The following is a 21,274-nucleotide window of genomic DNA, read 5'->3' as shown; positions in this document are numbered from 1 at the left end:
TGGGTTTCAATTGTGTGTGTGTGTGTGTGTGTGCGGTTTTGTTTTAGCTTGAAAGCTACATGATATTAATATGCTAGCTTTTTCTTATTTGCAGAGATCCAGCATATTTTGACGAAAATTGGCTAAACAGAATCAAAACTGAAGTAGGAGATAATTGGAGGCTAAAGGTATATACTTTTTATTTTCCTATCTGTTAATTAATCTTTTACTTGGGTGTATATAATACTTGTTGACTTTTGCTCTGATGTGTCTAGTGAGCTTTAGAAACTTAGATAGCCTTTGGTGAAATAATCTAGAATTGAAGATTGGGGTAACCTGGAATTGCTCACCAAGATACAGTCTGAGTCAGTAAAGCATAGTGACTGAGGGCTCGGGCTTCAGAGCCAGACTGCCTGTGTCCACATCCCAGCCCAGCCGCTCACAGCCGCTGGGAAAGTCTTTAACCTTTCAGTGCCTGAGTTTTCCCGTTTGTAAAATGGGGATTGTGATAGGATCTACCTCACAGAGATAAATGAGTTAACACATATAATGTACTTAGGACAGTAATGTTAGTTGCTAGTGTTGTTACTAATGATGAGGAAATACTGATCATTATTAACTGTGTCCAGAACACTCAGAGAATGGATTATTTTTATTTCCTTCCTAGTAGCCTTATTTTTCGGTATTCCTCAAGCATCTTTGATGGAAACCCACAGTGAGAAACACAGTTTACACTGCAGCCTCCCACCCGCCTAACTGCATGTTCCTGAATAGTTGAATAAGTTTTTAACCTTACTTAAAGCAGTAATGTTTTTAGTTTAGTTTTTGAAATATAAATTGCAGCCCATCTGTAAATTATTTTTTTAACTTTATATTTTGAAACGATTATAGATTCACAGGGGTTGGGAAAAGAAATGTACAGAGAAGTTCCACGTACCTTTCCCCGAGTTTCTCCAGGGCTAACACCTTGCGTGACTGTAATGCAGTAGCAAACCTAGGGAACCGACGTGGATACGATGCACAGCGTGTTCACAGTTCAGTCGTTCTGCACACACTCTTCTGTGTGTGTGCGCCGCTCCGTGTGGCCCTGTCAGCGTGTAGACTCACATAACGGCCCTGCAGTGGTGATGCAGGCTGCCCCATCCCTGCCAGGTGTCCGGTGGTGCCTCCACCCCGTCATACACACACACCACCCTCACCCGAACCCCTGGCCGCCGCTGACTTGTTCTCCACCTCTATAGTTTCCTTACACCACCTTGATCTGTGGTCATGACTGGCAGCTTGGAAAACTCTGGAGCCATTTATTTTTAATACAGATTGGTAGGGACTCCGAAATGCAAGTGAGTGAGCGTGTGAAACCCCTGGACTTAAAATGAGCTAAGCTTGGTTTGTCTTTATATTTCCCCATAAAACACATGTTTGAGGAAAATATTTATTCACTGACTAGATATTGGGTCTGCCAAAATCTAATTCCTCCTTTTCACTAAGCTAGAGTGAATGGATGCTGTTTAATTTCTAAATAACCTTTTGAGAATAGGCAATTAAAGTGATGGCTTTTTAACATTATAACCTGTTTAAAGTCTTGCTGCTAAATCAGCTTATGTTTGCTGCTGCTTCACAAGAGGGAGTTGCGTATCCCACGCCCGTGCACACAGTGTGCGCGTAAATCCACACGGTCTTCAGTGTCACCAGGGTGGCAGAGGCAGTAACAGAGAGAAAGCGAAATGTTTATTGTACTCTCAGTATTCTGAACTGAAAGTAACCATTCCGATTTGCATTCCTATTGTCTGTATTTTATCCTATATTATGTTTCTTCAATTATATTTCTTCAATTTTAAGATTGATTTTAAGATACCATTGATTAATGATAAGATTTGTAGCTTTTTTCAGTGGAGAATAAACTACCATTTTAAGTGAACACATTGATTTTTAAGACTTTCTAATTTAAAATGTTATAATACGAAAAATTGAACACCCTAGAACCAGAGAAAGTATATTATATATTTTCCATGTCTCCAAATTTTTAGGCATACAAAACATGTTAGTTTTATTTATGAGATTCTTTTTTTTTTTTTGATATGAAGTTTTCAGTTTATTTTCTCCCTTAAAAATAAGTATGTCTTTGATTAACCACTGGATCCCCCTGCTGTGGAATCTTTTATTTGATAGCTACCACTCCTACAGTCTTCTGTCCTAGGACATCTTCAACTATGAGCATCTACCTGGGGACAGCCAGGTGGATGATCAACAGCATCATATCGTGTATGCATATGACTTAACACAAATTCAGCCAGATGAGTTGGGTCAAAAAAAAAGAGGGAAGAAAATAAGTTTACAGTAAATAGTGCAGGTGATTCTGCCCGTGATTTCACCCAGGTAACATGACCAGGAGCCTGCGCTCTGGAGTTGAGTGAGTGTTGGTCCCTTATCCTGTCTTGTTACTGGGATGCTTTGTATAGCACAAGTATCTTGCAATGCTGAGCGTTATACTAACATTTAAAGATACAGTAGTATTTTTTTAACCTTATGGCTCCTAAATATTTACTTGGTCTCAGCTGAAGAAAAACACTTTTCTGACCATGGAGGAATTTGGAGACATTCCTTCATAGGTGACTACCTGATTTGTAGGTTGTGTTAAGAGATATCCAAGGGTAATTTTGACTGTAATTTTTGTTTAATGCTCTAAATTTAGAACTTACCCTCTATGTAAGACGCAACTCTACTTTTCTGGGTGAAACAGCACTGAGCTCAAGTCTTCACTAAGGATGACACATTTTTTCTTTCCATGCAGAAGATCTACATAATTTAACCTTACTGTTAGGTCTTGTTCAGTTACCTTCGAATTTTTGTCAGTGTGGTTAGAACATTGAAAATTTAACATAATTGGATACTTAATTTGCTTTATAAATCTCTTAGATCAAATAAATTAAGCCATTGATAGTCTTTTTTATGATAGTAATTCAAATGTACTGTTGAATTTTATTTTTTATGTTTACTTTATGATTAACAAGAATGATTAGTTGGTTCAGAAATTTTTTAGGTAAAACTATATTTTCATCTGTGATTGCCTTTTACCCAGTTGTTTTCTCTCTCTTTAAACAGATAAGCAATTTAAAGAAAATTTTGAAAGGAATCTTGGATTACAATCATGAGGTAAGGAGTTTTTTTCATTCTGCTTGGAAGTATTACTATAGGATAGTTTAATCTTACAATATTTTACAGTAGTTTCAAGTAAAGGAAATATTACCTTAATATTAATAATCAGCTTTATCTTCCATTGTATGGTCTCTAAGATGTTGGTTCAAAAAGCTGGTTCACCAGCTATTAGGTGATTACTAGATAAATAATCTTTTTCACTATAATACAGATAGTTTGTGAGTGGTTACTCATTTATGTTAAACTTTCCGTTCTGCTGTCCATTAACTCTCTCCTTTCTTCCCTTACTCGTGAAGGTGGTTTAGAGTCCATGCATAGTTACTAACAAGTCCTGTGCCTACTTCCGTTTTATTCCTCGGCAAACCCCTATCCCTAGATTAACTCAGTTTATCCTCTGAGTCTGCATCAGAACGGTCAGGATATCACTGGGGAAAAAAATCAGGCAGTGGAAATAGTTTTACTTTAAATTTCATGATCACAGATACCAAGTGGACACAACATAGCCTAGAAACACCTGTGTTATTTCCTTACTGTTTTTTCCCGACAAACTTACGTGCATTTAAACCTACATCTATACTTATGTTATCTGTCTTCACCTCAGTATGTGACTCTGCCGTCCACCCTACTATTCAAGTCCAAAGCCTACAGATCATCCTACAGTCCTTCCTTCATTCGATATCATCAGCAAGACCTATAGTTAAATCTCCAAAATACAGTTTTCTCTGTTTCTGCTGCCACCACCCTCTACCGAGCCATCACCAGCTTTTGCTTAGATTACTCGCGGAGTGTGCCCTGATTTCACTTCTGCCCCGCTACAGTCTATTCTCCACTCTCAAGCCAGGATGATTTTTTTAAAATGAGAATTTATGTCACTCACCCTCCAAGTCATCTTCCATGGTTTCCCGTCGCATCGAGAATCAGATCCATACTTCTTACCAGGGGCCACCGGATACCGTGTGACCCCTCTCACCTCCTCTTTCCTTACCCATCACACTACAGCCACATTCATCCTGCTTTTGTGCTTTTAGGATCTTCGTTTTTCACTGTAGGGTTATCAGACAGAAACCTACCCATTTGTCTAAATGTGTCATTTCATTTGGGGCCAGTTTTCCCATGAAGGAAGCCTCCATTCTCTTTCCTGATATGGGTGTCTTGTTACCAGTATTTTGGAGTCAGATGGAGTGAAGGTGGCCAGGGGAGTCTTCCTGTTGCGGGCATGAACCTATATCTAACTTCTGCTTTCTGGTGCCCCCTGGTTCAGAACCTCTCAGGCTCTACTTCTCTGGAGAGTGCACATCCAGTCTTTCTGGGGGAGGTGGAGGGGTCAGTAGTACTCAGTTTCTTTGCTCAGTGTACATACCACATACCAGATGAGGGACTAAGTTGCTGTGACTCAGGATAGTTATAATTTATGTATGGGAGGTATAAATAGAAATTAGGAGTGCGATTGGCTTAACTGCTCTGCTCTTAGCAGTGAGTTTCTGGTGCTGACGAACTAATCTCTATCAAGTATTTTATTTGGTCATATAGATGTAAATGCAATTCTCATGTTTTTATCTCTGTCCAGATTTTAGGGCAGCAAATTAATGACTTTACCCTCCCTGATGTGAACCTTGTTGGGGAGCATTCTGATGCCGCAGAGCTGGGAAGGATGCTCCAACTCATTTTAGGCTGTGCTGTGAACTGTGAACAGAAGCAAGGTAATTTATTTGACGTTAGTGTGTGCATGTAAAGTAATTAAGGAAAGTAATACACATTGTATATTTTATATATAAATCACATGTGCAAACAATATAACGTCTTAAGGCCACCCACAAAGTATGCCATTTTCTATGATTTTGCTGGTAATCCGTTTTCAAGCTTAAAAGAGTTTTACAGGTTAGAATAAATTTGATTATGATGATGTTCTTCCCCTTTCTGCAAGACTACATAATGCTTTGAGTAGATTATTTTTAACTACACTGAATGTAATGAAATTTACTGTTAATTGGACAAGGTCCAGCCAAATTAATTAATAATTAATTAATTAATAATAGTCAATTCAGCTATAGGAGTGTAAAATTAGATATATTAGATTGCAAGTGCAAAGGGTTTACTTCATAAACATTTACTGAATTCATGCATCATGCTGGGGCTTGGAACACAGTGTCAGACAAAACCAATATAATACCTGCCCTCATGGAACTTGCAGTTGAGTGGGTTGGGCATTTCTAAGTAGAACCCTTGACTTTAAAAGGCAGATGAAAAATTATTTAATGTAGTTCATTGAATTCAGATAAGAATTTCTTACGTATTTATTCTGTTAGGAGATTCATCAGCTCTTGGAGATGTATAGCTGTTAAGAGTTGGCTATTTATTACAGGGTGTGAATAGCAGAAGACAAGGATGTTACCTATATCCGTCGTCCTATGGGAAGGCAATCAAAATATTTGTTGAGCTTCTCACACAGACCAGGTGTTCTGTGTAACACCTAGCTTGAGGTTTTCCCTAAAAATTACATAAATGATGAAAAATTTGAACAGGATTTTAACCTCTCACTGTCCAGAGGGCATGCTCTGGTCTCAGGAACACAGCAGAGAGCTTGGATCAAATGCACTTCTGAGTTGCCAGAGTGTTACCTGTCACTGCCCTGGGGGCCCGGCCTGTTTCCTCGTCTGCAGAGGGAGGGCACGACAGCTAGTCGTCGTGAGGAGTCGGTGAAACCGTGTGTGTGTTTGCTTCGTAACCCATAGCGCACCACAGACACAAGGGCTCTGTGTTTAGAGGCTGTTTCTCAGTTCCTAGAAGTGAGGCGTTGGCTCAGCATGCATTTCTCTTGGCTATCTGGCTTGTCAAATTGGGGCACATAAGTGGTGGTGTATTTGAAAAAGCAGAGATTAGCAGTAAAAACGCACTAAAAATAATATTTACCGAGTTCTCCCTCCTGCCTGGTTAACAGAACAAACAGCACTTTTTACAAATTGGGAAACTGAGACTCATGAGTATTGTTTGACTTGCCCAAGATCTCTTGCTCGTGAGAGGCTAGCGAGGACAAAAACGCGTGTCTCCCACATTAGGACTAAATGCTGTTTGTACTGAGCTGAGCTGTAGGCTTTGGACCTAGACGCTCACTTTGCAGGACAGACTCCCTGGCGTAGCCCAGCTCATTCTCCGCTGCCTCCCGGATCTGCCAGTGATCATACGTACTTGGATTTTGGACTTTTAAGATTTAACTTCTTTTTTTTTTAACTTTTCAAAGCTAGTACATTAACGTGGTTCTCATCATCATTTTATCATCCAGCATTTTACGGTGTTCGCGGGGAAGGGCCTTGACGTGGCAACACCGCTTCTTAACTAACGCTTCCCCTCTCACACCTGACTAACCTCCGCCCCCTGTCCCCCGTCACCCCCTTCACACCCACGGGGCTGTCGTCCGTCTTCCTCCCGTGACTGGGCCACTGCCTCTCCCCACCATGTTCACAGTCTTTCATTCCGATCCCGGCTGTGCCAGCTGCTCTGTAGCCTGGGGATTCTGTGCTTGGTGCCTTGTACCCAACGCTCGTAGGATGCTCCTCACTAACAAACCAAACAAACAAAAAGTTCAGCTCAGACTAAAGGGATTCTTTTTTTTTTTTTTAAACCGGAAAGTGGTTAAGTTATGATGCACAGTATTCCTACTTTGGGCTTAAGAAACGCCGCCTGTGGTTTAAGTGTGTTGTGTATACTTGCGTATGCATCACCACACATTGATTGGGTACAAGCATCCTTACGACAGTACATCCTTAAAAACATGCTTTGTTTAACTAAAAGCTTTGGCGTTAACAACCAGAATGTCGTAATTTAATAGTGCTGTCAAAATTCTTTTTTTTTTTTTTTTTAAACAAGTTACCTGTCAAGCAAAGGACTACAGTTTGGCATTCCAAATCCATGAGTTTCTTGCCAGTAGGTCACTGTAACAATTGCACAGTAAGACTCTTTCATATAATATTAGAGTGCTGAGACAATTTTTTTTAGTGTTTTTTTGGGTATAGAGCGGAGAGAGGCAGGTTGAGGCTATAATTTTCTAATGACTTTATGTTTTAAAATGTTTCTTATTGGGTGGGGATGGGGGTGTGACGAATTGGGAGTGGGATTGACATGTATACACTGATGTGTATAAAATGGATGACTAATAAGAACCTGCTGTATAAAAAATAAAATAAAATAAAATTCAAAAATTCAAAAAAGAATGTTTCTTATTAAAATATATTTACCGTATTTGTTGAAATCCAGCTGGCCTATTGATTTTTTATGCTTAATACCTGTTTTTTCATCTATTATTGGATTTGAAAATAATGAAAACTACTTCCAGGGCTTTTTTTAGAAGGCAGGAACTTATTTTTTTTTCAACTTTGTCACTATGAACGGCTAAGGGAGCCTTCTCTTTTTCGACATTGGTGAGGGTAAGGTTGATGAAATTGATGCTTTAGCTTATTAGAGATTTGGGTCATTATTTTAAAGCCCAGGGTTACACAGTGTTTAACTATAGCATCAGTCCCTATCTTAAATTCACCTTAATTCTTTGTCCTTAGCAGGTCTCAATTTCCCTAGGTTTTTTTTTTTTTTTAATTGTAGAAAATATTAAGGTAGAAATTATACACAATTCAATACTTTGATGTCACATAAGAATAAAACACAGACATCAAAGTTTTATAACATGTAGCAAAGAATAATGTGAAAGATTTTTAGATTTTAGCAATAGTAATACAGAGTCCTTTCCATTCTGGCCTTAGGCTGTACCATTTCATTGTTTTACATTCCCGAGGTCCTCCATTCCTGTGACCTTTAGCTGTAGCCTCAACTTTATTGGGGGGGCAGTTATTTTTAAGGAAAGATAAATTCTATGATTTTCAGCCTTTAATTTACCTATGACACATGTATTTAACCATATACGAGGAATTGCGAGGAAGAATCAAAACACAGGAAACTTCTTTTCAGAATTCATGAAGTGTTAGCCTTTACTCCCTTGATTGTCTGTAACTTGAACACTGACATTCCAGGTTGTTCTTACTTTCAGAGTACATCCAAGCCATCATGATGATGGAGGAATCTGTCCAACACGTTGTCATGACAGCCATCCAGGAGGTATGTTGGACCTTTGTGCTTACAGTTTGTGAGAAGTTAAAGGAGCAAACATGAGTTTAAGTAATTGAAGTAGAAATTTTAAAAAGAGATTCTCCTACTCATTTTTTGAGAATTTTTTTCTTCGCACTTATGCTATAGCTTGTCTCATTTTTATTTAAACGTTAAATGTTTATCTTGGAATTATAGTATTCGGTAACTATTCCTAATTTTTTTAAATGCTCTAATGAATTAGGAATAGTAGACTAATTCCTAAAGCCATTATGAATAATATCTATCTTAAACCAGCAGTCTGCCTCACACGTAAGTATTGGTTTCTTATTTGGAAGGAAATGGGTCTTCAACTCCAGCCAGACTCAAGGCAATTTCTAGATGAATATTTATTTGAAACTGTAGGAGGGGAAAAATGTTTTTTTCCTCTACCCTTTCAAGTTTTTAGCTGGAGCCTCTGTTAAAAACAAACAAACAAACAAAAAACAGATTAACAATAGAAGAGCATACAAATGTATTTAAGTTTTACACAACACAGGAGGCTTCATAAAGAAATGAAGATCACAGAAGTGTTTCTTTTTTTTTTAAAATTATTTTATTTATTTATTTTTGGCTGTGTTGGGTCTTAGTTGCTGCGCACGGGCTTTCTCTAGTTGCGGCGAGTTGGGGCTACTCTTCCTTGTAGTGCGTGGGCTTCTTATTGTGGTGGCTTCTCTTGTTGCGGAGCACGGGCTCTAGGTGCGTGGGCTTCAGTAGTTGCGGCACGTGGGCTCAGTAGTTGTGGCTCGCTGGCTCTAGAGTGCAAGGTCGGTAGTTGTGGCGCACGGGCTTCGTTGCTCTGCGACATGTGGGATCTTCCTGGACCAGGGATTGAACCCGTGTCCCCTGCATTGGCAGGCGGATTCTTAACCACTGCACCACCAGGGAAGCCCAAAGAAGTGTTTCAGCCTGAGTGTTTTGATGCTAGATTTGGTGAAGAGTGGAAAGTCTCATGGAAAAATGTGATAGGGCGAAAAACGGCAAGTCCTGTTTGTTCAGATTCCTTCCGCATCCCTCTGACTTTGGAGATATGGATACTCCTTTCCTCTGAGCATAGGGAGGGCGCCTCTCACGTGAGGGACTTAAGACCTGCTTCAGAGGAAGGTCAGAAAATCTTTCCTGTCTCTGCTGTTTCTCAGATTCCTTCAACTTGAAACATTCAACATGCCAAGCTGCCATATTTGGGGGTAGCATGTCCTGAACTCCATCAGGTGTCAGACATAGCACTATAAAAGTGAAAATGATCTTAAGATGGGAGAATTTTTTAATCATAGAAGTAATGGAAGAAACCTTTAAGGGAACTAAAATAGTATAGAATGTAAGTAACTAACAGAAAAAAATGCAACAAACAGGAAAAATGCTAAATGCAAATTAAGATAAAGTGTTTCCTTTTTTATTTTACTTTTTATTTAAAAAAATTTTTAACATCTTTATTGGAGTATAATTGCTTTACATTGCTGTGTTAGTTTCTGCTGTATAACAAAGTGAATCAGCTATAAGTATACATGTATCCCCATATCCCCTCCCTCTTGCGTCTCCCTCCCACCCTCCCTATCCCCCCCGCAGGTGGTCACAAAGCACCGAGCTGATCTCCCTGTGCTATGAAGTATTTCCTTTTAAATCCGACCAACTGACTATGAATCCAGCAGTTCCCAGTACCTCCTCAGATTTGATTATTTGCTGGAATGACTCATAGAACTCAGTAACAATGATGGTTTTATTACAGCAAAAGGATACAAATCAGAACCAGTCCCCTACCCCCTGAAATGGAGGTCTGGGAGGGTCCCAAACTCAGTCTCTGTTGTCCCCTCCCTGTGGAATCAAGACATGTCACCCTCCCAGCACATTACTGTGTGACAACACACAGAGAGCTGCCAACCAGGGAAGCTCACCCAAGCTTTCATGTCCAGCGTTTTGTTGGGGTTTCATTTTATAGGTGTGATTGGTTGGATCATTGGCCACAAGGTTGAACTAAATTTCCAGCCCCTGTCTCCTCCCCAGAGGCCAGGCTGATATCAAGTGGCTCAAAGCCCCAACCCTCTCATATATGCGGTTGGGTTTCCTGGTGTCACCAGCCCCCAACCAGAGTCATCTCCTAGCTTAAACTATCTAGAGACCCACCATGAAAAACAAAGACACTCAGCAGAGAAATCCCAGAGATTTAGAGGCTACCTCCCAGTCACTGGGGACAAAGGATCAGCCAAATTCACTATTATACAGGACATTTCAACAAAGCAAAACTTTTAAGAGAGGATCAGTTTGTCAGTCAGCACTGATGGTAGGAGGGTAAACTAACAAAATGATGGTCACCCAAGCAAGATATGAGTTTAATTTGCTCTTAAGTGGTCATGGGTTGGCTCCGTAGGTATCAGGGACCCAGCTTTCTTGCATCTTGTTGTCTGCCATCCCTAATATGTGATTCCCACCCTGTGGTCAGCCGTGGCTGTTTGGCTTCCAGCCCTCACATTCACATTCCAGCCAGCAGGCGGGGCTGAAGGAAGGTTCTCCACTTCCTCTTAGTAAACTTCCAGGAATTCTCACTCCTGTTATCCAGCTGTTACTCACATTGCCACACAGGGAAGCTGGGGAATGTGGTCTTTTTTCCAGGTGGTCATGGACCCAGCCAAAATTTGAGGATTCTGTTACTAAGCAAAGACAGGAAAAATAATAAGGGGGCCACTAACTGTTCTGCCTTACTGTAATTGATCCTGTAATTTCACTTTTAGGAATTTATCCTGAGGAAATCTGAAATAGAGAGATGGATAGTGACAACCGTACTGGCAAGCGTTTATGCCTGCTGTGTGCTGACGATGCCGCTACTCACTAACGCATTACATTTACGTGCATATGCATTGTGTTCATTTAGTAAATACTTACCGAGCACCTAGAATGCAGTAGGAGCTATAGGGGGCCTTCAGGATACAACTAAGGAAAAGATAGACATGGCCTCTTGTCTCACAAAGTGTGATCTAAAGGGAAGAATGGCCAAACGAGCAATTCGAATACATCCAAAGCATTCAGAATGAAAAGTGCCGTGATGGGGAAAAGATAGTAGGACCTCAAAGGAGTGTGTCCCTCAGCGTGGGGATGTTGGGGAAGGGCTCTCAGGGAGCGCGGCGTCTCGTCTGCGCTCTGGAGGAGGAGAAGAGGTCAGGAAGGGCACGCGCGCGAGGTCCAGGAGGCAGCCGCGTGGCGCGGGGAGGTGTCGGAAGAAGCCTCAGCAGGCGGGGGGGGGGGGGTGCTAGAGGCGAGGCGGGAGCCGTGAGGCCAGTAGGATGCTGAGCAGCTTTGTGGAAAGAGCTGGCATTTTGGAAACCAGTGAATTGCTTTTTAAGGAGAAAATACACTGAAGTCTGTATTTGAGAAAATCCAGGCAATGAGAAGAATGGATCGGAGGAAAACAAGGCTAGAAAAAGGGAGAGCAGTTGAGACCTTAGTAATTATCCAGTGAGGAACGATGGAAGCCTGAACTAGGTTAAGGCGGCTGGGTGGAGAGAAGTGGACAGATTTGAACATTGTCAGAGCTTTACTTAATAGGCTTGGTGACTGATAGGGCCGTGGAGGAGGACGGGGTGGCTGGATAGAACTATGGAATTGAAGAAGGGCTTTTGTAAGATGATTGTCTGTATGTCTTTATTCAGGTGCAGCTGACTTTGATTTTTTTTTTCTGTTGTGGTAAAATACACATAACATAAAATTTGCCATTTTCAAGATTATTTTGTAGCATGTATCAATATTTAGTTCCTTTTCGTGGCTGAATGGTATTCCATGGTGTGGGTGTGCCACATTTTGTTTATCCATTCATCAGTTGATGGACATTTGAGTTGTTTCCACCTTTTGGGTATTGCAGGTAGTGCTGCTGTGAACCTGAGTGTACGGGGTTGTTTTGAACACCTGTTTTTATTTTTATTTTTTAATAAATTTATTTATTTATTTATTTATATAATTTTGGCTGCGTTGGGTCTTCGTTGCTGCGCGCGGGCTTTCTCTAGTTGCGGTGAGCGGGGGTTACTCTTCGTTGCGGTGCTCCAGCTTCCCATTGTGGTGGCTTCTCTTGTTGCGGAGCACGGGCTCTAGGTGCGCGGGCTTCAGTAGTTGTGGCACGTGGGCTCAGTAGTTGTGGCTCGAGGGCTCTAGAACGCAGGCTCAGTAGTTGTGGCACACGGGCTTAGTTGCTCCGCGGCCTGTGGGGTATTCCCGGACCAGGGCTTGAACCCGTGTCCCCTGCATTGGCAGGTGGATTCTTAACCACTGCGCCATCGGGGAAGTCCGAACACCTGTTTTTAATTCTTTTGGATATATACCCAGAAATTGAATTTCTGGGCCACATGGTAATTCTGTGTTTAACTTTTTGAGGAAGTGCCAGCACAGGTGTGTTTTCCACAGGTGCTGCACCATTTTACATTCCCACCAGCAATGTGCTAAGAATTCTAATTTCTCTCCCTCATTGTCAACCCTTGTTATTGTCCATCTTCTTGATATTAGCCATCCTAGTGGATGTGAAGTGTTTTCTAATTGTGGCTTATTTGTATTTCCCTAAAGACTAATGATGTTGAGCATCTTTTCATATGTTTGTTGGGCATTTGTATATTATCTTCTTTGGAGAAATGTGATTGGTAATCAAGTAAGTGATAGTCTTTTAATTCTTTAAATGCTAATAGGAAGAAGCCACAGGAAAGAGCAAGATAGAGGTTGAGATAACAAGAGAGAGGATGATAAATAGCACAGGGTCTCTGAGAAGCTGGGAAGAGACAGGGTTGAGAGCGTATTACAACAAGATTGAAGAAGGAAAGGATGTGTATGAATGCTGCCAATTTTGTAGGTTAAGGTACAGGAAATTGGGGGATTTCTTATCTGCAGGCAAGGTTTTCTGATGAAGAGTAGTGGGGAGTTGGTGAGGTTTGAGAAGTAGGAAAGGTTTGGAATAATCTCTAAAGGGAATAAAGAGACTGCTGATTGGGGAAGCATAGCTGCACTTTGGGGGCAACTTTGAAACCCAGCTGAGATTGGAAACTATATATTATGTTTTATGGTTTAAAAAATATTTACTCTCTCAGTACTTAGCAGTCAGGATATATGGCCAGAAGAGATAGGCAGCTGGATTGGTCTTGGATTGAGATTTTGCCCCGGAGAAGGTATTAAGGTAAGAGAATCGATTATATTGACAAAGTCATCACAATAATAGACCATGAAGTCTAGGCCAGAAAGAGAAGGTAACTGATTAAACAGATGATGAACTGTGTAACCTAAAGTACGGAGTGGGGAGATTTCCAAAAATAAGATGACGATGTTGGCAGAAGAAAGAGGAGTAGACTTTAGGCAGGCAGAACAGTAATGTTCACTGTGGAGTCTAAGCAAAGTGAGGAAGAACGAACGTAAGATGATGGGCTGTCAGTGAAAACCAGGGAGGAAGTCGGGAGGTATAGGACCTGGAAGCCTCGTCGAGGTGGACATCCTAGCTGGGATTGACTGGGAGGAGGATGTGTTCAGGGGGTTTTATTCACAGGTGCTGCTGTGTTATGATAAGAACTAACATGTAACAATGGGGACTGGAAGAAAATACTTCCACTCCCTCCTACCCCCCGGCCACCCCCAAATTAGATCCTTCCTCTCTGAGTGTCTGTCACAGCCCTTATCACATGATACTGTATTTGTCTTTCTTGCTTGAGCTGTGTGAAACCCATGGCACAGGTAGCTTCTTGAATAGTTCAAAATTATAGACGTGGTTATTTCTGGATGGTAGAATAATGGGTGTTTTCTCTTTGTATTTTTTCTGAATTTTATCTTCTCTACATCGGGTGTTATTTTTTTAATTGGAAGAAAAATCTTTTGAACATCTTTTTATTAATATTCTTACAATAAAAGCATAAAAAATTGAAGCCAGTATTCTTTTACTCTTTCTGAGACTTTTTTCCCTCCTAATTATGCTAAGGGACCTTCACTCTTCTCATGACATTAATATAGAGCAAACTTCAGTGGTTCTCAGACTTCAGTGTGTGGTGCTGGGCCCTAACCCTAGAGTCTCTGATTCAGTAAATCTGGGCAGGGACCCAAGAATTTGCATTTCTGACAAGTTCCTAGGCAATGCTGGTGTTGTTGGTTTGGTGTTGTTGGTTTGGGGACTTCTCAATCAGTGTTGAGAACCACTGATGCAGAGAAAAAGGTACAGCTGAGCATAACATTTCAGTTCTTTAGAGAGTGGGATGAAGGCTGAAATTACAAGATCTCTCAATAGTCTGTCCCCACGTTTCTAATTGTCCCTCTCTTTTGTCCTTCAGACAGAGCATAAGAAGGAAACAGGAGAAAATTGGGACATTTGAGTCTGCCCCTGACATTTGTCACAGTCAGAATTTTATCCCTTCTCCCCAAACCCTCACACACCCTCTGGATCTTCTCTGTGTGCAACACAAGGGTGAGAGAGGCTGAGACCTAGATTCATGTGTATGTGCGTGTCATCACTGAACATTAGCGGTTAATTTGGGCTGATATTGATGTGACCCACGTTTATTCTTCAGAAGTAGTTATTTAGTGTTGCTATTTTTTTACTGAAAAGTCAATATTTTAAATATTTAGCCACATTTTAACTTAAAGACTTGTCTTTTTAGTGGTAAGAATAAGTAATACTTGAGTCTCATGACTGGCCCTGCTGTGAAAATGCATACCAGAATTACACGTGTGATTTTAAGTGAAGGCTAATCCTGCAGCAAAACAAAGCTCCAGGCTGAAGAGCTTCAATGTATAGGAAAATGTTCCTTTTACATTTGTGATTTCATTGTAATTTTTATAATTCTATGGCAGCTGGGTGTTCATGTTTGTTGTTGTAAGTGTATTATATAGAATGTCACTTTTTTCTCATGGTTGTAATCATTTAAATCTTAATTTCAGCTGATGAGTAAAGAGTCTCCTGTCTCTGCCGGGAATGATGCCTATGTTGACCTTGATCGCCAGGTACCTGATCTTGCATTGTTTTTATCCATGCAGAGATTAAAGGGTGAACTTTAGATATTAATGAAAAGGATGTTTCAGTTGGAATTGCTTATGAAATATATTGGTATAATTCTTTATTTTTTACCTAAAGTTCAAGAACTTAAGCCACTTTACTAATGGATATTACACACTTGTAATTAAATTTGTAATTTGTAATTAACATATTATTGCACAACCCACTTTAAAATAAATTAACCTCTTTAACTTACTATAATTCATGTTTTCTAGTCATGGTTTTTCTTTTTCCATTAGTGATATCTTTCTGTATGCCACGTTTAACACAATAGATGCAGTTCTGGAAAATGGCATGCATTTAATCCTGTGATTTATTTATAATACAAAAGATATCTTACCTTTTATTTCATGTTATTCTTCAATTGAAGAAGTCTCCTCTACCCTTCATCTCTGTGAAGAAGTGAACTGTCTGGTTTTCACTGACAGCCCATCATCTTACGTTCGTTCTCCCTCACTTTGCTTAGACTCCACGGTGAACATTACTGTTCTGCCTGCCTAAAGTCTACTCCTCTTTCTTCTGCCAACATCGTCATCTTATTTTTGGAAATCTCCCCACTTCATATTTTAGCTTACGCAGTTCATCATCTGTTTAATCAGTTACCTTCTCTTTCTGGCCTAGACTTCATAGTCTATTATTGTGATGATTTTGTCAATATAATCGATTCTCTTACCTTAATACCTTCTCCGGGGCAAAATCTCAATCCAAGACCAATCCAGCTGCCTATCTCTTCTGGCCATATATCCTGACTGCTAAGTACTGAGAGAATAAATATTTTTTAAACCATACAACAATTGTGTTGAAATACACTAGCTATTTATTTTAACAATTGAACCCCTGTTCCTCTAGCACATATATATTTTACCAAGGTGAGATTTCTCAGTTATTACAGAACCAACATTACCAAGAACCAAGTAGCCCTAGGAGATGTATAAGAAAACTTGATATGAGGAAAGAACCAATTTCCAAGTACAGAAAAGACAAGACTCAGGACTAAAAGATGTCTGCAGTTAGAAGTGCCTTCTTTTCACTTGTGCAGAAGGGTTCTTGATTTCTCCCTGCCCCACAGAAAGAACAGGGGGAAGCGTTTTCGTTCTGTATTGTACATGTGCGATTATTAGTTGTTGCCATGTCATATTGCAATGTTCACTGTAGCTCTTTGCTTCTACCCAGCTGAAGAAAACTTCAGAGGAACTGAATGAAGCTTTGTCGGCCAAGGAAGAAATTGCTCAAAGGTGCCATGAGTTGGATCTGCAGGTAAGAGATGTGGTTTTGCGCCACCTGTTTGCAGCGCGGCTCTGTATCCCACCACGTGCCCTGGGTCCCACGTGCGGTACAGTTTGGCTGTAACACAGCCCTAGTTAGAGAAGAAAAAGGAAAACAGCACCTGGAAAAAGAGTGCAGACTGAGCAAAGGTCAGAGTTTTCCTTCCTTCTCACAGGCACATCAAATTCATAATAAATGAATTTAAAATGGGATAAGCCCACAAGAAAAGAAGAGAAAGAGGAGAGAGATTGGCTCTCAGGGGGGCTGGGGGAGATATTTAAAAGCCCTGATTTGTAGCGTTTTCCAATTTCCACGGTATAAACACTGTCACAGCGACCAATTCCAGGCTGTTAATGGTTTAACAGTCGGCTCACCAGACTCCCGAATATTTAGCAAGCAGCTTGGTTACAGCCAGCAGCAGCGCACCACTGCTCATCATCAACCTCAGAAGGCCAAAAGGCAGCTGGATAAAGTGCCAAACGGCCTAAAAGGAGTAAAGAATGCAGTGGCCAAGAACACCTATAAAGGGGGAGGGAGCTGCTGTAGCTGAACCCCAGAGAGCCCCCATGCTTGGTGGAAGGCTGCAGCGAGGTGTAACAGGGTCTTCTATAGGAGAGCTCAGCCCCATTGCCCGTCACCCACTGCAGGTACCCTGACCTGTAGCTGGTTTCCCAATCGGAGGGTTCTCTTCTAAAGAAGTTAAGCAAACAGAAGTACAGGAGGTTAGACCGAGTATTAGTATTGCAGGGTGAGGCCCTTTTCATTTTGACCTTTCTGGATTCTCTAATTTACAGAAAACCGATTCTTACATGTGAGGAAAATCTGCGTAACAAAAAAGAGAAGGGTCAAGATAAACAGGAAACTAGCCCTAGAGGAAGTGGAGAAATTGGGGTAGTGGAAGAGATTTTTCTTTTTAATTTTTTAATACCCTCGTGAAATTGGTGAAGATATTGCATCTATAAAATAAGGACAAGATGCTATTTTAAAAAGAAAAAATCAGAGATCAAGAAACACTAAAAATAGAATTGTCAAAATAAAAAAATTCAATGGAATAGTTAAAAATAAAGTTGAAGAAATCTCTCCTAAATTAACAGACAGAAAGTAAGAAGTAAAATTGTTTGTCTGGGATTTACCTCAAAATCAGGGAGGAGGGGGGAGTGGATGGAAGTCCAGATGGGTGCATAATTGGCCATGTTTTGATACTTGTTAAAGCTGGGTAGTAGGTACACAGGGTTCGTGATATTTTATACTAGAAGCATTTTACCTTGAAAGGCATAAGAGTTGGTCATTGCTTTGGATGCAGATAGGAAGAAGTGTGATCAGAGCACACGTTCTGGGTTATATAGTAAATAATATTTACCTAGTGATAATGTAAGTGCTGTTAATTGCTTTTCAGATCGAAAATTCAGCTATACACAAATGCAGTATTTTACAATAATGATAAATGAGAGTTGGTTGTTTTTATGAGCAGGATATAAATATTCTCTTTGATGGTGTAACAGTTAAGTCGTACACTGGGATTGGCAGACTGCAGCCGGCCCTCTGTCTCGTGAGTAAAGTGGTAGCGCAGGCGAGCTTGTTCCTTGATGTGCTGTCTCTGGTGCTTTCACGCTGCAGAAACGGGGTTGAGGACTCTCCACGAGACCTGTGGCTCCAAAAGCCTCAGCTGTTCACTGCCCTATTCCTTACAGAAGAGTTTACCAGTCCCTGGTGTGAACGATCGCAAAGCGAATGGCGGGGCTGCAGAGAGGTTATGAGGAGATTGGTGGCAGCGCCGTGACACACTCAGCTCTGCAGAAAGCAGTCGTAACACAGGCATGCTGATGTGACCTCTGAGGTAGCGATGTGAACATCACTGGTCTTCAGCATTTAGCCCCGTCCTGTAGAGAAGCAGTGTTATGAAAGCAAAGGTGTGGGTGATGGAGGCAGAGCAGAAGAAGCAGGATGAGGCAGAGCGGTGAGGGCCCGGCGGGGCCCCCCATGTTCTCGTCTCACCACGAGGGAGCCGCAGGCAATACATGGCCGGCCCCTTCTCGCCATCCAGTCTCAGCTCCAAATCACGTGGTTTATCTGTCATGAAATATTTACTGGGCACTTAGGTGTGCCCAGTACTAACCTCAGACTCCCTGGGAAGCTCCTCGGTCACCAGCCTACAGTCGTCCTCCAGCCTCTCCTCTTAGTCTTGATTTAACCCTCTGCAGAGCACTTTCACTCTAGGTCTTGCATGTATTTATTAGTTTACTTTCTTGCTTAATATGATTTGTTCTTGTTTATATATTTACTATGATGATTTGTTTAGAAAATGTAACACATAAGAATAAGAGCTGTCTCTGCTTTTTCCATCGTAGTATCCCTTGCACCTAGAAAATTGCAGCAGTGTCTAGCACGTGGTAGACCCACGATAAGTATCTGAGTGAGTGAATGAGTGGGCACGTGATGGAGTGAAACAAGTCAATGAGTAGTTGTTCAAAATTGCAGAGGTGGCCAGTGAACGGAGCAGGAATAGTGCTATAACTATTTGTGGAAAGGGGATGGCGCAAGTGGCTCTAATTTCACATGTCAGAGGAGACAAGTCACTAGATAATGTGTAAGATTGATAAATCAAGAAATAGTGGGGGGCTTCCCTGGTGGCGCGGTGGTTGAGAGTCTGCCTGCCAATGCAGGGGACACGGGTTCGTGCCCCGGTCTGGGAAGATCCCACATGCCACGGAGCGACTAGGCCCGTGAGCCACAATTGCTGAGCCTGCGCGTCTGGAGCCTGTGCTCTGCAACAACAGAGGCCGCGCTAGTGAGAGGCCCGCGCACCGCGATGAAGAGTGGCCCCCGCTTGCCGCAACGAGAGAAAGCCCTCGCACAGAAACGAAGACCCAACACAGCCATAAATAAATTAATAAATTAATTAATTAAAAAAAAAAAATAGTGGGTATAACATGTTATTGAGAGATGTCAAGTCACAGCCAAAAACAGTAAAGTTAGGAACATTAGAACTAGTTGTCTCTTGGAAGTAGAAAAACTCAATGGGAAACTGTAGCTTTCCATTATAAGCCCCTTTGCTTTATTTGCTTTTTGTTTCTTAAACTGTGTTTATGTATTATTTTTAATTAGTCTCCTTGTTGACTAAAACAAACGCACAACGTGAGAGTTGTGAGTTAAGTTTTATTTGGGGCAAAATGAGGACAATAGCCCAAGAGACAGCATCTCAGCTCTGAGGAACTGCTCCGAAGAGGTGGGGTGGAGCTCAGTATGTATGTGATTTAGGTGAAGGGGGTGCGTGCAGTCAAGCACACGTTCTGGCAGAAGGTGGCTGCCAGTCACGAGGAGCAGTTGTCACCGTTGATGATTTTAGTGCTTTTCTAGATATGAGGAGATGCAAGAATTGGGCTCATAAAATCTTCTCCTGAAAATCTCTAACTATCTGAAGGCCTGTTCTGCCAGTTTTCCCAGAGCACGGAGGGCCTCGTTCCTGATCTCTTCCTAACTCCTTTCAGGGGGTGTTACAGGTCAACAGCTGCAGCAGCTCATGATTTAATCCTTGTCGAGGTAGATGGCACGTGCCAATTTGTAGTTGACACCTTTTTCTGTGTATGTGAAAAGGATTTCTGCCAAATATATTGAATTAAAATATTTTAGCAACATTTGCTAGTCTGATAAGTCTGGTATTAAGGTGTTGCATTATGCACTCAGCCTTCATATAAATTGACCACATACCAGGCTGTAAAGCAATTCCCAATAAAATTCAAAGAATCTGTGTCTTTAGATCATGCTTTCTGACCAAAGTGCAACTTAAGATAGAAATTATTAAAAAGAAATGAGCTTTTAAATTTTAAAGCCTTAAATATTTATTTTAAAAAGAATGAAAGAGCAGAAATGAATGAAATAGACCAGTGGCACAGAATTGAGCTACTGCTCTACTCTGAGAAAAGACTCGTGCATTTATGGAAATCTGACGAGTTAGAGAGCTGGCATTTCAGACTCATTCATTTATTCAGCAAACATTGAGCACCCACTCCAGACCATCCACTGTTCTAGCTGCTGTCAATACAGTGAAGATAGGGGAAAACACAGAAATGGATAAAACATCCCTGCCCCCAAGGTGCTTGCATGCGATAAAGAAGACAGTGAACAGGATAAGAATACGGTCTGTCGTGTGCTGCTGCTAAGTATTCTAGAGAAAGGGGGACTCGGGGGGTGGGGGGACGGGGTGGGAGGAACTAGTTCTGAGTGGGTCGTCAGCAAAGGCTGCCGGGGAGGCAGCGAGTTAGTAAATCCTAGAGGGTGGATAAGCGACCTCCAGGCTCAGCGCACAGGCCTGGCGCGGGGCGACTGGTGTCTCCGGGAGCACGAAGATGAGGGCAGCAGGAGTGTAGCCTGGGGAGAGGAGTCCGTCTGCAGAGGCCTGACAGGCTGAGTAAATAAATGGGAAGCCGTGGGAGGCTGGTGAGCAAAGACGTCCTGTGATCCGAATTTTATTTTAATGGATTATGGTGGCTGCCGGGTGGAGGTGAGGGCCAACTCAAGGAGACTAATTCAGAGGCCTTCGCAATAATCAGGCAAAAAATTAGGTTGGCTTAAATCAGAACTGAGGGGTGGTAAGAAGTGGTTGAAATCCGTTTGAAGGTAGAGTCGCTGATGTTTGCTGTAAGAGTGGGCGTGGGTGTGAGGACGAGATGGGACGGATCCTGCCTGAGCAAGTGGAAGGACAGAGTTAGCATTGCTGAGATGGGGAAGACAGTGGGAGGGCGG

The 21,274-nt window shown here is 41.5% G+C and overlaps 1 protein-coding gene across 3 annotated transcripts in view; it reads left to right on the top strand.

Moving 5' to 3' along the window:
• Positions 1-21,274, top strand: part of HOOK3 (hook microtubule tethering protein 3) — a 97,581-nt gene that overhangs the window by 29,011 nt on the left and 47,296 nt on the right. For all 3 annotated transcript variants that reach the window (XM_061177625.1, XM_061177627.1, XM_061177628.1), the window contains exons 3-8: positions 95-167; positions 3,082-3,132; positions 4,703-4,835; positions 8,171-8,238; positions 15,151-15,213; positions 16,439-16,522. In XM_061177625.1, the coding sequence (XP_061033608.1) occupies positions 95-167; positions 3,082-3,132; positions 4,703-4,835; positions 8,171-8,238; positions 15,151-15,213; positions 16,439-16,522 (472 nt within the window). The remainder of the gene's footprint in view (positions 1-94; positions 168-3,081; positions 3,133-4,702; positions 4,836-8,170; positions 8,239-15,150; positions 15,214-16,438; positions 16,523-21,274) is intronic.

This window comes from Eubalaena glacialis, chromosome 20 (genome assembly GCF_028564815.1).
Source record: "Eubalaena glacialis isolate mEubGla1 chromosome 20, mEubGla1.1.hap2.+ XY, whole genome shotgun sequence".
NCBI classification, from domain to species: domain Eukaryota; kingdom Metazoa; phylum Chordata; class Mammalia; order Artiodactyla; family Balaenidae; genus Eubalaena; species Eubalaena glacialis.
This window is presented reverse-complemented; position numbering and strand designations above follow the sequence as displayed.